Source organism: Tachysurus fulvidraco, chromosome 15 (genome assembly GCF_022655615.1).
Source record: "Tachysurus fulvidraco isolate hzauxx_2018 chromosome 15, HZAU_PFXX_2.0, whole genome shotgun sequence".
Classification (NCBI taxonomy): Eukaryota; Metazoa; Chordata; class Actinopteri; order Siluriformes; family Bagridae; genus Tachysurus; species Tachysurus fulvidraco.
In genome coordinates, this window is record NC_062532.1 from 16299061 (window position 1) to 16314329 (window position 15269).

At 38.0% G+C, this 15269-nt stretch overlaps 1 protein-coding gene across 4 annotated transcripts in view; it reads left to right on the top strand.

Moving 5' to 3' along the window:
• Positions 1 to 15269, top strand: part of gas7a (growth arrest-specific 7a) — a 33774-nt gene that overhangs the window by 15516 nt on the left and 2989 nt on the right. For 3 of the 4 annotated variants that reach the window (XM_027139191.2, XM_027139193.2, XM_027139192.2), the window contains 8 exons: positions 3844 to 3933; positions 5497 to 5612; positions 7442 to 7516; positions 7648 to 7726; positions 8403 to 8534; positions 10297 to 10420; positions 13800 to 13879; positions 14047 to 14145. In XM_027139191.2, the coding sequence (XP_026994992.2) occupies positions 3844 to 3933; positions 5497 to 5612; positions 7442 to 7516; positions 7648 to 7726; positions 8403 to 8534; positions 10297 to 10420; positions 13800 to 13879; positions 14047 to 14145 (795 nt within the window). Of the gene's footprint in view, positions 1 to 3843; positions 3934 to 5496; positions 5613 to 7441; positions 7517 to 7647; positions 7727 to 8402; positions 8535 to 10296; positions 10421 to 13799; positions 13880 to 14046; positions 14146 to 14989; positions 15096 to 15269 lie in introns of all 4 variants that reach the window. The other variant, XR_003439512.2, reaches the window with a different exon arrangement.

Consider the following 15269-nt stretch of genomic DNA (forward strand, 5'->3'; position numbering starts at 1 on the left):
TTTGCTATATCAGTGTATACAGTAGTGTTTGCTTGTGTATGTTTTCAGCGACCAAGTGTAGGTTTTCCACTGCAGTGTGTGTATAGTGTGCCGGAAATACCCCGGACCGGAAATGGAATTTTATTTAATGGTTTGCATTCCTGGAGTTACGACACGCTATCATTATGCCAGTGGTATTTGCTATTCAGCAAAAAACTAGGTGCTGGGCGACCAACCAAGTATAGCCAGTGCACCTAAAAAGAAAGCAAGGGGGTTAACATACTGGACTCCGACCCAGACCACACACAAACAATGTGCTTACTCAAACACTGGACCTTTCTAATGCATTCATAAACATCGTATTTAAATTTTATACTGTAATGCTGGATGGTTTATCGAACCCATATGTAAAAATGGATGCATTAGATTATTTGACATTAAATGACAGAGCAGATGGAAACTTCTTTACACTGATGTTACTGTTCGTTTTTTATCTGTCAGTATCTACTAACTTTTTTTATCAAGCTAGGAAACAACCTACTGTACCAATTATACATTCAGATTCCTGATTCCTGATAGCTGATATAGGAATTTTAAAAACTTGGAACAAGATGGTTCTGAATTTGTTCTCATTTGGTGATTATTTGTTAATTTGTATTTATCAGTACATTCACACACCTTTCTATAGCAGTGAATGAATGAACAGTTGTTCTTAAATAAAATGCTCTAAGCATTAGCCTTTTGTTCCACTGTTTTTCAACCTAATCTCATTCCACCGCATCTGTAATTAAGGACACAAAACAACAATCTTCTTTTAGATTCTTTTCAAAAACCCAACACATATAGCTTTAGCTCAATTCTGGTCAAAAAATAGTGCTAGCAAAAAAATAATAATAATAATAATTTGTTTGTAATTTGGACCATTTTCTGTCATTAATATACTTTGATGTTTCTAAGATTAAAAAAAAAAAACAATTTAATTTTAGCAAAACAATTTTTCTATTCTGTTTTTCAAAATTCCTCTCCATTGTATCCACAGCATTGACACCGTTGCTGTAGAATTTTGACTAATCCCTTGAGAATTGATCTGAGATCACCGAATCCTTCACTTTCTATGCTAAATTATCTGCTCTAATGCTAGTGTACAGCTTTCCCAAAAGTGCTGTATTCCAATTTAGGTCAAAGGTTTTGCTTTCCTGGATCTGAGCTGTGAGCAGAGGCAAACCTGGGCTAACAAGGAGTGGTGTTGGAGCGCAGCAGTGTCGATAAATGAGCCAATTTAGAGCATGATGGGAGGCTGATTTAAACAACAGCAATGACAGATGTAGAGGCAGCGTAATGGAAAACTCAGTGACCGTGACAATTGGTATGATCTCCAAGGGAGGTAATAAAAATGGACTGGGCACAAGTGTGTAAATCAAGACATTCGACTCGAGCACACCTGGGACACATGAGGGTGTGTGAGTATGTGTTAGTAGGCTCATGTGTACAGTGTTTACAGTCTATTCACACAGAATGTAACCTCAGAGATTTAATGTACCTAGAGTATTTATGTTCTGAAGAGCAGTAATGCATAAAATACAATATAACAATCGGTAATCTGAGGCACAGCTATGGAAAAAAAATGATCGAAGGGTTATGACATGGAACTGCCCAAGTAGCACCTGTTTTATTTACAGGTTTGGCTATACAGAGAAATTATGATTCAATACATATTTGCACATTTTCCTTTGATAAAAAATAAATTCTAGTCATTGTCATGAATCATTTAAATACAGCAATGTTATTAGTATGCCAAGTTATGTATGGGAATCCATGTGAACATCATATCCTAATTATGAACAAGTCTTTGGAAAAGATCTTTGGGAATTGAGAGCCATCTCCATGCAGTGCTGTGTGTGTGTGTGTGTGTGTGTGTGTGTGTGTGTGTGTGTGTGTGTGTGTGTGTGTGTGTGTGTGTGTGTGTGTGTGTGTGTGTGTGAGGCAGAAGGAGCTTGCTGTTTGGCAGTTGCAGGGATGCAGTGCAGATGGTGAACATTACATAATTGTGGGTCTAACAGGCTAATTGGAGACGCTGTGGACCCGAGAATACTCAAAATTAAAATACTGAGAAAACGGTCTGTGTATTTTATTGGTAGATACACTTGATTCCCACTTAAGGAGCAGCTAGATGTTTTATTTACTATAGACTAGATGAAAAAATCACATTCAGTTTGATCACATCCTGGTTCCTGGCTTCTGAACATTCTTAGCTTGTCTCCTTAATTTTTCCATCCTTCCTACCTCAGGCATGTTAGGTAACAGCCCGGGTGACCAGTCCTTTGCTGACATTCACCCAACAAGCTATATATATGTGCGTGTGTGTGTGTGCGTGTGTGTGTGTGTGTGTGTGTGTGTGTGTGTGTGTGTGTGTGTGTGTGTGTGTGTGTGTGTGTGTGTGTGTGTGTGTGTGTGTGTGTGTGTGTGTGTGTGTGCGTGTGTGTGTGTGGTGTGTGTGTGTGCGTGTGTGTGTGTACGTGTAGTTTTCCTCATGGCAACTAACCATATGTCCCACACACACACACACACACACACACACACACACACACACACACACACACACACACACACACACACACACACACAGAGCACTAATATATCCAAACATCATGGAGACTTTGCTGTAAGAACACAGGTTTTTATTCTGAACGCAATACAACATCTCCCTTCATTAATGGGGAAAAAAACAAGCAAAGCATCGGTGAGGAATAAGAGAGAAAAATGCTCAGTGTCATGAGAGGTGGAAAATCATAATACTGTTGCACTGCATGATTTAAATAGAATTTACAGTGTATAAAATTATGGCTGTGTGATTTAAATAGATATCTGTTGAGTTTGCAGTGCATATGTGTAGCATAAAAAATCCATCTGGTGGAGTAGGCATGGATTTAAACTCTGGAGAAAATGGAACTATGACTGTTCTGTGAGACATGGAGCCTAAGAGATATTGAGAAATGCTTTAGGGGATAAGCGCCCAATTCCTGTCACCATGTTCCTACAGTATATACTGTATGTACTGTATGCCCAACACTGCATGTATTGTGTTACAGCTGCTCTATTGTGCTGTATTTATTATGTTCTACTGGCACTACTTGCACAGTGTGGATTTATTGTCCTAATTCTATTTGCAGTACATTTTGTCTGGTGATTATTGCACCACACTGATGTCATAATTTTATAATATATTACACCAAGACCTTGAAGAATGCTATTTTGTTCGGATGCTTGCTTGTGTACGGCCAGAATGACAATAAAACTCTTTACTATTGTAAAATGGAAGGTAATATATATGATTTATATTTATTCCTGTCACCACTAATGAAAATGCACATTGTTTTTTTCCCCCTTTTTTAATCATGTCATTATAAATGTACATTGTAGACGTATAATTTGAACTATTCTGCGTTCGAGGGTGTTTCCATGTCAGATAACGTTGTACCAGCTTGGCTATTTGTGGTCATTTTGTACAGTATTGGGTCATGCTTTATATCAAGGCAGATTCCAGATAGCAGTCTGAACTTTGTTATTATGTGGTATTAAATTGTGATGTGTTGTAAAAAAAAAGCTATTTATGCGTTATGGATCTCTTATAAAATGCAAAGAGCCGCCCCTTCCATATGGTTCAGGCTTTGGCGCTGTCTTTGTGAAATGCGCTTTTGATTTATAGCTCCCATTTGCTGTGTGCAACATAAATGATTAGTGTAATTAACTATATAATATGTATTTCTGTCTGTGTGATAATTCTTGATAAAGACAGATTAGAAATTCTATGCCGTTTCATGCTATTTCTCTTTGGTCCTGTTTTTCTACTCCATCACACTGTAGATCAACTTCGTCACGTTCCCATTGGCACAGTTTACGCCTGAGCAGCAACTTCTCAAACCAAATGAGTGGAGCTACTGCGACTATTTCTGGGTAAGAGAAAATGACGGAAGGGGAGAAGTGGTAAGATAATATAAGTGAGATATTATACACAGCTACTACTACACATTTCCATATGATTGCTTGGCAGACAGTATTCAACTTGAAAAATCTATTAATTTCAATTGGGAAAAATGTGAAGTAATAAGAGAAATATCATCAAATATAACAAACTTATCAGGAAGACTTTCCAACAAGATGCTGTTTAAACAAACGTACATATATAGGCTAGCTAATTAAGGGCTTTTTTTTATTTCTTGCTGTTCAGACACTTCTGTAATTTGAGCAGAAATACCCCATGAGCTGAATGCATCTGTTTTGACCCTGCCTGGCTAGCATTAGCCAGTTAGCTTGGGATGACAATGCTCAGCAGCACCGCATTGCTGGTGAGATTAAACAGATGATTATCAGAGGTGTAAGACAATTAACATGGCAATGATAAGCACACAGCTAATTTGGCTAGCTAGCTAACATGGATTGAGTCTGCCTCTGTTTTGACATGCGTTCTTGTTTTGGACTTTCATTAAAATAATAAAAATCCAATAAATCAATGAAACTCAAGTGAGCATTTGACTTGTCGGAAATTCTAGTTGTCAGTTACTCCAAATGGACTAGCTTTTTCAGAAACCTTTTCTGTTATTATTAATTATTTCTGCATGGAAGCATCATCAGAAGTGTGTAGTTTACAGGGAACAATGCTAAACACAACAGGTGAACACAGTGGGATAATCAAGATACAGGATCAAAACCAAAACAAAGGCACATCGCAGTGTAAACACAAACACGTCACATAACCCCATAACAGAAAAAACAGACAAAGTACTACATGCCAATGGAAGAGGAGTTTGCAACTAGCAACACTCCAGCACTTTCTATAGAAAGTAGTTTTACACTTTAAATAGCAACCAAAAGTCATTCTTCAGCTCACTCATTCAAATTAAATGTGATAAGAGTATATTATATGAAGCATCTGTTGTGTGTTAGGAAGCATGTCAGCATGTCAAACTACACACACACAATTGTAGTCGGTGTTTAGTAATGTTGGTTTTCTGTTCCTTTACAAAAGCTCTCAAAGGTGAACATCCATGCTTGTGCATCAAAAGCCTCCACCCACCCACACACACAGACACACACAAACACACACTCACTTACCCATAGATAGGATAAAACACACTCGCTCCTGAATCACGTACAGCCCCACACGTGATGTCATGCCCACACACACCCTCTGATTCATACAAGTTCATCCCCTCACTCACTGACTCACCTACTTACACACACACACATACACACAGTACAGGTTTATGTATGCTTGTCTGAGTAGGAGGTGGAGGTGAGGTATAGCCCTTTGCGAGCACATTTAACTCCTCCTCAAAAAAAGGCACTTTAATAGTAGCAACAAAAAGAAAAATTTTTTTTAGTTATTGATACTGACTATGGTTCAGGTTATGTGTAGGCTAAGTATAATTTACCTAATAATACAAAAGCCAATATAAATACCTCGCAACAAACAAGTGTGTGTTTGTGTTGATTTACTGTTCTGTCTGTGGTTTTTAGGCCGATAAAAAGGACCCTCAGGGGACCACCACGGTATCGGGCTTTGAGGTTCTGCTGCAGAAACAGCTGAAGGGTAAACAGATGCAGAAGGAGATGGCAGAATTCATTAGGGAAAGGTATGACAATCTCTCAGTCCCTGTGGACATTTCTCAACCATAGATTTCTTTTGTAGGTATGCTACAGGAATTTCAGATAAAGGTCATCCAAATAAAGGACCAAGAGGCAAATACTAATAACCCCCAGATAATGTTAAAGAATTAAGACAGATAGATAGATATTGATGATTGTAGATGGAAGTAGTGATTTGGTCTAAAGAGGTCATTTAGTACCAAAAACACTAATATTATGTATACCTAGTCAAGAGTCACACATATTACTACACATACTGTATTTATACAGGTACACAGTAGAAATACATTAGTGTAAATATATGAACAGAAGATTAAATCAAATTGAATCCTTCATGTAGAAATTGTTCATTGTGGTTACTAATAAATAAAGTAATAATACTCTAAAGTGATGTGACATACGGCTAAGTATGGGGAACCATACTCAGAATTCGTTCTCTGCATTTGACCCATCCAAAGTGCCCTTGCTCAAGGGCACCTCAGTCGTGGTCGGCCCGAGACTCGAACCCACAACCTTAGGATTACGAGTCAGACTCTCTAACCATTAGTCCATGACTTGCCCATGACTCTACAGGGCTTAATGAAAATGATCAACTGAATGGTGTAATCCAAAATAAATCCAAATACCGTACATAAAAGTTATATAGTTGTTAAACATTGTCATAGTTGTAATATTGTTAAACATCCATGAGGCAAGTTATGATCCTGTTATTGTTAACTTTATAGCAAGTATAAGGTATGAACTATTTCCTGATTAGCCTTTCTTTTTTTCTATAATAAACGTTTAAAAAATTTCAGCTTAAATGTTATATAAAAAAAACCCTCTGCTCTGTAAAAGACAACTTGCAGACTGATACAGGTTTGCCTCTGACAGCAGTGACACTGGAAACTCCTTCCAAAAATGCTAAATAATTTTGTATCCTCATGAAAGAAACAATCCATAATTTTAAGAAACCTTGAAACATTTGAGATACTGAGACATAACCTACAATTGTTCATTTTCAGCCGTATTACATTGTTCAATCACTGTTCCCAATTTCAGTCAATTTCAGGATTAATAAATAAATAAATCGCAATTCTAAAGTAATGGATTTGAATTGGTTCAGCCAGCCACACACACACACACACACACACACACACACACACACACACACACACACACACACACACACACAACTTTAATAAGCCATGGCTTCACTGTTCTGTGGGATTGGAGTTATACAGAGCATCATGCTGGGATCAGGCATTACAAAGCCTGGTGACATCTGTGAAAAAAATTCCCCATTGTGCTGCCTAGAGCATCTTAGTGGATCCTACAGTATAGATTTCATTTACATAACTCATACATTTGTCACTCGGTCAGTTTTCTATTAAAGCGGCTCATTACAGACAGCACGGTAATCACTTTTACGGCCTAGTGCAAGACAGATTCAAGGACATCTTTGCTGAAGCTGTTTCCCTGTCAGTGTTATTCTTTTATGGGACTTTCCTCAATCCCAAGGTTTCTTTCTCTCAGCTTTAGGGAAGAGTGAGTCATTATCTCTTTGCTTACTTCGGAACAAGGCTGCCCTATTACACAACTCTGCCTATGGCTTATTCTCATAGTATATACCTCTTATCAAATGTGCATCTCATGTCCATACTATGTGTTTCATTACATCATTAACAGAAACACTGTAATTCAGCAGATGTAGCCAGCAGTTTTAATATTATATCTCAGATAAATGCTCAGTTATTTATTTGGTTGCAGTACTGTAACTCTGGGACATCATGTTACCAGACCTGACCATATTTGCTGTACATTCTGTCTTCATTAGAATAAAGATTGAGGAAGAGTACGCCAAGAACCTCTCCAAGCTTTCCCAGATCCCGCTTGCTGCCCAAGAAGAGGGGTATGTAGAGCCAGATGATGGCGGAGATATATATGTGTGTGGGTGTGTGTGTGGTGAATGAATGAAGTATATGTGTGTCTAGATGTATTTTAGCTTTATTTCACTGCAGTGGATATTCTGGCTTGGTTTAGGACACTTGGAGAGGCTTGGTCACAGCTAAAGAAAAGTTTTGCTGATGAAGCAGATGTCCATCTCAAATTCTCCTCAAAGGTGGGATTCAGTAAAACATAATATTGTCTTAAAAGTGTTAAAATATGCATTTAAAGAAAATATAATGCTGTGAAATAGAGCATTATAAAAAAAATTGCTGGTAAAAGGACAATCTGTCCAGATATATGCACACAAATATTTGGAAGGGCTTGTGTAAAATCTCTTTAATGTTTATAATGACAGAATTTTTTTTTTCTTTCTCCTATCTGCTTTATTGACTCTAGATACACCAAGAAAATGTTTGGTGTTCTCTCAGAATGCAGTAATTGTTGCTGAGACAGTAACTCTGTCCCTAATATAAACCTCCCCAATGAATTAAGAAAGAAAAAAAATACAACAAAGCCTAGCAGCAGGAAAGGACTCATTATATCTGCAGCACAAATCCTGTAGGACACTGACAGCACTCAAAGTAGTATACAAACATTGATATACACAACTTCCCTCTAAAAATCCTGATTCGCTGTAGATTCTTGGGTCCTTTTTCCTACATACACATAAACACACATCTCACACACACTCATGCACTTGTGTGGATACAACACCTACACTGACCTACACCTACACAGGTGTATGGATGACGGTACTGTGGGGAGAGTGGGCTGTGGTTAAGGGCCGTTTGTGAGCGTAATGAGTTTTTTTTTCTCTTCGCACCAACCTTCCTACGTCTGCCTTACAGCTTCAGTGTGAGGTGGAGAAACCACTGCTGACGTTCAGAGGGGACAACTTCAAGAAGGACATGAAGAAATACGACCACCACATTGCTGACCTGAGGAAACAGCTGGTCAGTCGTTATGCTGCTGTAGAGAAGGTATGATTTAATGTAAAAAGTTTTCTCTGTAAATACACCGAGGGCTTTCTATTCTGTAAGGGTGAAGTAATTCTATCATAAACACACCGTGTGCCGATGTGAGCTTCCGTTTTCACAGTTTACATGAAGTGATATGAGTGCAATTCTAACGTACTTTGTATTATTTCCTAGATTCTCTAATTAGGGCATGTTTTAAAATGATGCATACGGTTTATGATTTAGGTCATTTTGTAATGTAGCCTGATGAAATGAAAGACGATCTTATCTGATTATAGATAGTATGAGATAGTAACTCTGTCCCTGGTCCAAACAAATCTTCTTTAAAATATGGCAAAGCCTAGCAGCAGGAAGAAGCAACTAATCATATCTGTAGTACCAATCCTGTAGAGAAACCCTTGTTATATACACACATTTCATACACATTCATGTACTTGTGTGATTGCAGCGTGTTTGATTAAGTAAAGTGATGAAGCATTTTATTGACATTGTCATGACATAAATGTCTGACGTCATTACGTGTCATTGGTGTCATTACAGCTTATATCACATATCGATTCTTTGCTAAGTGGGATCTTGTTTGCTTGACTTTTATTGTGTTTAGTAAATTAAAACAAATAATAAATAATAATTATTGTCTTTTATTGTCTTTGGCCATGTTTGAATGTATCTTGTTCTGATGGTAATTGTAAGGTATGAACCATAATATACTGTATGTAATAAAACATATGCTAAACATGGCACACTTATGTTATACAGCAATGGTTACATAACAGTGCTCTACAACTGGACAGGAGTTGACTTGATATTTTATGACATGAACCATAGCACCGTTATGATGTAAAGTTTGTTCAGTAAAATTTTATCTGACATAATTTAAATGTACAGGTTTTCAGGTGTACATTTTCCTTCATGCTCAAATATCTTTACACGTTTCCCAAATTTAAACAAGCAACCAGAACGATAACAGATTGTGCTGTATGCATCACTACCACCTCACTATACTGTATCTGTGCCCAGATTTCCTCATCTACAGCAGGTGGTTGTGTGAGGCATTGGGCTCAACTCATGAAAATGATCAGTGTGATCCTCCCACCAGAAAACAACAGCTAAACATTGGTTTAAGAGTGGAGAGATTGACATACTGTAGTGTGTAGATCATTCTGAAAGCTTCTGAGAAAATGCTGTTCTAGTGTCACATGGAGAATGTTATCTATCTAATGGTATTTATGCCTCCTGGTCACTTTAATAGAAACACCTATATTCCTGTTCATTCATGCAATTACAGACACTAGTGCAATGCAACATGGGCAATCAAGGATTGGAAAAATATTGGCTGGTCTAATAGCTCCACATATCCTGTCTTCTGAGATGCTTCTCTGATCACAGTTGTAAAGCGCGTATTTGAATTTCTGTAGACTTCCTGTCAGCGTGAACAAGTCTGGACATTCTTCTCTAACATGCATTATTAATAGCAAATCTCCACCTGCAGAACAACTGGTGTTCCATTTTATACCATTCTCTAAACTAAATAGGTGGTTGTTTATAGAAATAACATGAGATCAGCAGATTCGAAAAAAATTTAACCAGTCCATTTGGCACCAACATCCATGCCACAGTCATCATCATCGTCATCATAAGTTCCCCTGTTCTGACTGTTGATGTAAACATATATTATGCAGCGCTTCACTTGTATCTGCATGATTCAATGTATCGTACTGCTGCCACATAATTAGTTGACATCATTTTTCCTGTGTGGCTGTAGGCCCGTAAGGCTCTGGCAGATAGGCAGAAGGACCTGGAGGTGAAGACGCAGCAACTGGAGATCAAACTAAGCAACAAGACGGAAGAGGACATCAAGAAGGCCCGAAGAAAATCCACTCAAGCAGGTCAGAGACTTTTTAACAACTTCACATTTATTGCTTTTTGACTTCCAATGTGATCATAACCACTAAGCGACCGTTCAGATCCCAGTTTTCAGTGACTTTGCTTTACTTAACCATCGTGTACTGAATCTAGACATGGCATATAAAAAAAATCTTGCAGTATGTATAAGAACCTTTTTCATAAGACCTTCTCTGTATACCGAGCTCAAGTCTAACTGCACTCCTCTTCATTTCCTCCTCTTGAAATTTGCCCCTGAAATAAGCCTGACATTATCTAATGTTCCTTATTTAGACATAAGTAAACAGTTTTTTTTCATATGCCACTCCAGTTTGGAGCCATTTAGCAAACATTGTTGTGCCTGTAGAAGAGTTTCTTGTTTCATTGCCAAAATCAAACATTTTAAATGAACCAGGTTCTGTCCAATCCAGACAGCTGATAACTAGAGATCCGGTGCAGATACTCTGGCATAATAGCCTTAAAGCAGTCAAGCTTACAAAAGTTTAGCCTCACAAAGTGAGGACTATCGGAACTAGATTTCAATGCTGGCCAGTCAACACCGCTGAACAGGAGGGGATGTAGAAACCTGCAGGATGCAGCTTTTCTAAGCTGTGAACTGCCTGATGCGCAGTGGGAGAGTATTATAACCCAGTCAGAGCCCAGGCAGAAGGTAGTGTGTGGCATACAAAGAAGATCAGTTTGGTGTCTTGAATTAGACAGTGCACAGGGACATATTCAAAGCTGGTGCCTAGATATGCACGGAAAGTTATCTGCTCTGTAATAACATTCTATTTCCATTTCTATTAATATCTATTTTATTGCTATCTATTACATGAACATTTTTCAATCCAGAGATATCTTTTCACAAAATCTAATTGCGTCAGGGTTCTATTGTTTATTTTCTCATGGGGAGCTGGCACACAATGTGTGTATACACACAAGGGTGAAGAGCCAATCAAAGGGTGAGGAGTCTTTAACATTCTAAAGCTTGTGTCCAGGAAGAAAGATACCAGATGTTTCATGACCTCTGGATGGTATATCTGGGGCTGATTCATGTTGCTGAAATTATGTACCTGACTGCAGTTACCTCTCTGGATGTCAAGAATGATTCCATCCTGTGTATTTCATTGCCCAAAGACATGAATTTCATTAAGAAATACAACAAAATACAACAACTTCTGTGCCTTGGGTAGAATATGGACTGAACTACAAGAACATTGGAATGATTAGTTTTTTCTTTGTCTTAGCCATAAAGGCTGAGGTTAATGATCCAAACTGGCTTATAAAACTAACTTGATTATAATATAAACTTGTCGTCTATCTTTGACATTTCTCTGTCTTGAAGCTCCTACTTTTGCTCATTTTATTTCTTTTGTATTGGATTGCATTAGATTTCTATTTTGATTAGATTGCACCTTGTGGTAGAGGGCTGCATTGGGATTGGGCTCCCGCAGGACCCAACACAAATCTCACGGAAGTGGGCGGTTTCACCTTTGCCCCGGGCGGGAGCGGGCGGTAAGAAAATTTAGCGGGAGATCCGCGGGACCCAGTGGGATTTGGCGTGTAGCCTAATAATAAGAATGGAGTCAACACATGACGTTGAAAAGAAGATTAATATTAGCATTAGTATTAATTTATCTTATTTAAATGCAATCATGTTTAATTCTGTTATTCTGGATATAACTGGACTAATAATTAGTCTGATCATTTGTATACAATCAAAATTTTCACAAGCTCTCAAGAAAAAATCCACGGAAGTGGGCGGGAGTGGACACAAACATTGCGGGTGCGGGCGGGAGTGGAACACGCAGCTTGCGGGCGCGGGCGGTCCTGGTCAGAAATTCAGCGGGAGCGGGCGTGTGCGGGTTTATAAAAACAGTTCCGGGCAGGGCTCTACCTTGTGGCACTGAATTTAGAAGTCGGCTTTGGGGAATGCCCATAACATTTAGGCACTTCTCAGTTTTACTATACTGTATAGTTGCTATAATTAACTTAGAGACATCTCCACCCTGTCTGAGCGCTTAAGTCTTTAGATAATTCTGAGGTCTGAACACTGAGGTGTGCAATGAATGTGAAGAATGTGATGGATTTTAATAACATAAGATCATCTCAGATATCTAAGTGATACACAGACAGATCTTATTATAGTAGTTCAGTGCCCATGTAATATATAGTATGTAGCCGGTGTATACCAGCTGCTATTGTGAGTATTTCTTACTATCAATCACTGAATGCCTTGTAACCTGGTTCCTATTATTTGAACAGAGGTGTTTACTTGGACACAGGTAATTTTTGGCTGGTTTGCTGTATTATTTCCATTTACTGTATAGCCATTTTTAAATATAAATATTGGATTTAATGGTAATTGATTTAAGGGATGCTTAAAATTGTTCTTTTAATAACCAAACACTGATTGATAAACTTCCAGAAATATGTCCTAGATAGTTGTTATCCTGGTCTTTAGGATGCTGCTTGTTTAGAAATGTTCTCTAACGAACTCTAGGTTCTTTTTGGACAGGATACTGAGATGGGACATTTTAATTGCTTTAATAAGCTAATTACAGTATGTGATTTTAATGGAAATTGATTGCACCAGAACTAAATAAGCATTTGACACAGACAATGCCAAATGCTTCAGCAACCTCAGCATTATGAATTATTTTTATTTATAAATAGAGCTACAAATTTTGAGCTATTGAGCCTAGAATTAAATATTTTGAACTTGTAAGACTCATGGCATTTCTAATCTCATCAAATCCAAAGTCAAATCCATTTCACTTCCAGGTAACACTAAACAATATGGAATTCACGGGGAGGGAATATTTAGGCAAGTTTATTTTCAACTCAGTAGTAGCAGTACACTATACACTAATGCTGCATTTAACTTGGAAATTCAAAACACCTTGCAGCAAGCAGCAATCCTTCGTGAACTCCTTCTCCTACTCTGACGTACATTGCACATTTAATTGTGGAAGTGTCAACATCTCACCTGCCTTTTTCCTTTTTTGTGCAGATGAGCTCAGAAGTGTAGCCTTACTCACACACACACACACACACACACACACACACACACACACACACACACACACACACACACACACACACACAGTACGCACAATTCACACTGTAAATAGAAAACCTCATTCATGATTAGATGCTGCCTACCTGCTGTCAATTATCAGGTTTGTCGCAATTATTTAGGCAAACATATATAAAATCATCACCTGATTCCTATACACATGGATGTACCACTTAAATTGTAGGGTTAAATAAGGTTGTAGGGTTCTTCGTGTGTTTTTAAGTATGAGCTGCCCCCTGTTGGTGTAAAATGGCTCAAAGTCAGCGGCTCTGTAAGAACATGAATGTCTGTTTTTCCTGCTATAGGTGATGACCTGATGCGCTGTGTGGACCTCTACAATCAAGCCCAATCTAAGTGGTTTGAAGAGATGGTCACTACAAGTTTGGTAATTAAACTAGTCATCCATTATCTAAAATCTCATACCTCACCTTGTCTGGTTAGAATTAAATAATCAGTAGATTCCTGTATCATTGAACATCTTATAACTATATTAAAATTCTAAGATATAGAATATTATATGCCAACTGTTTCAAGTCCGATTGTTTTCTGCAGGAATTGGAAAGGCTCGAGGTAGAAAGGGTGGAAATGATACAGCAGCACTTGGTCCAGTACACAACTCTACGCCGTGAGACAGACATGTTCAACCAAAGTGTGAGTAGTTATGCCCTTATAAGCTAGTTCTTACAGCATGCAGTACACAGTTCACGGTTCACTTCATGTTGAACATTGGCTACTGTAGTTATAGTCCAAAAATTACAACACATCTCCCCAAAAATGATGTAGAAATGGTTTTATTAGGCTTCTAAGCATTTCAAGGTTTCCTGAAAATCAGAAATCAATGTCATGTGATGGTATTCAATTCAGTTTTCACCTTTTTCACTTTAGGGGTTAACAGATATCTATTTCACAAATCTATTTCAGTTCAGAAAAACCTGTAGTTGTCAAAAACTTTATATAGGAGACAATGTCAACATTTCACTATGTGAAATCTTTTTCCAGGCCACCATAGAAATAATTTCATCACACAGCATCATGCTCCAATCAGTTGCAGCACTTCGTAGTCTATGCACACATTTTGAATGTACAGCTCACTAGTCAGCTAAGGGATTATACATGATCCAGTTACTGATCCTGTTACTAAAAGTGCATGCTCCACATCTTTCACCCAGGGCTAAATGCTTTAGCAAATCCTGCCACTTAGCTCTTCGGTCACCAGGGTGTCCAAGCAAGGGCTAAATAAACAAGTGTTGTGGGCATGCATCAGTGAAAGCTACAGATTTAATGATGGCTGCCCCCAAGTATTAGTGTTAGACGCAGTAATAAATAGAGAGATCTCTGCAATACACCATGACACTTAAGCACTGTGATACTCTCTTGAATGAAGATGACTGTTTCAGTTATATTCAAGTCTGTAGATTAGGGTGTAACACAATGCTATTATCTGTTTACGTATCTGTTTAGTGCTGCAAATATTCCTATTTCTATCTGTATCCAGATTTAAACCTGATGACGGAGTGGCCTTAACCACAATTATTTTTTAATTAAATACGAACCACTCTGCCTCCAGAAACATTGGAAAACCCTGGGGAGAAAACCCAGAGGTAGAAATACCAGTTTATTCAGCATGTCATAAATAAACACTGTAAAACTATCATGTAACTTGGTCTTTGTTTGTCCCACAAGCATTCATATTAGTACAGAAATGCCTTCCACTCACATGACTTTTTTTGTTCAGTCTGAATAATGAATATATTAATGAAAAATTAATATTTACA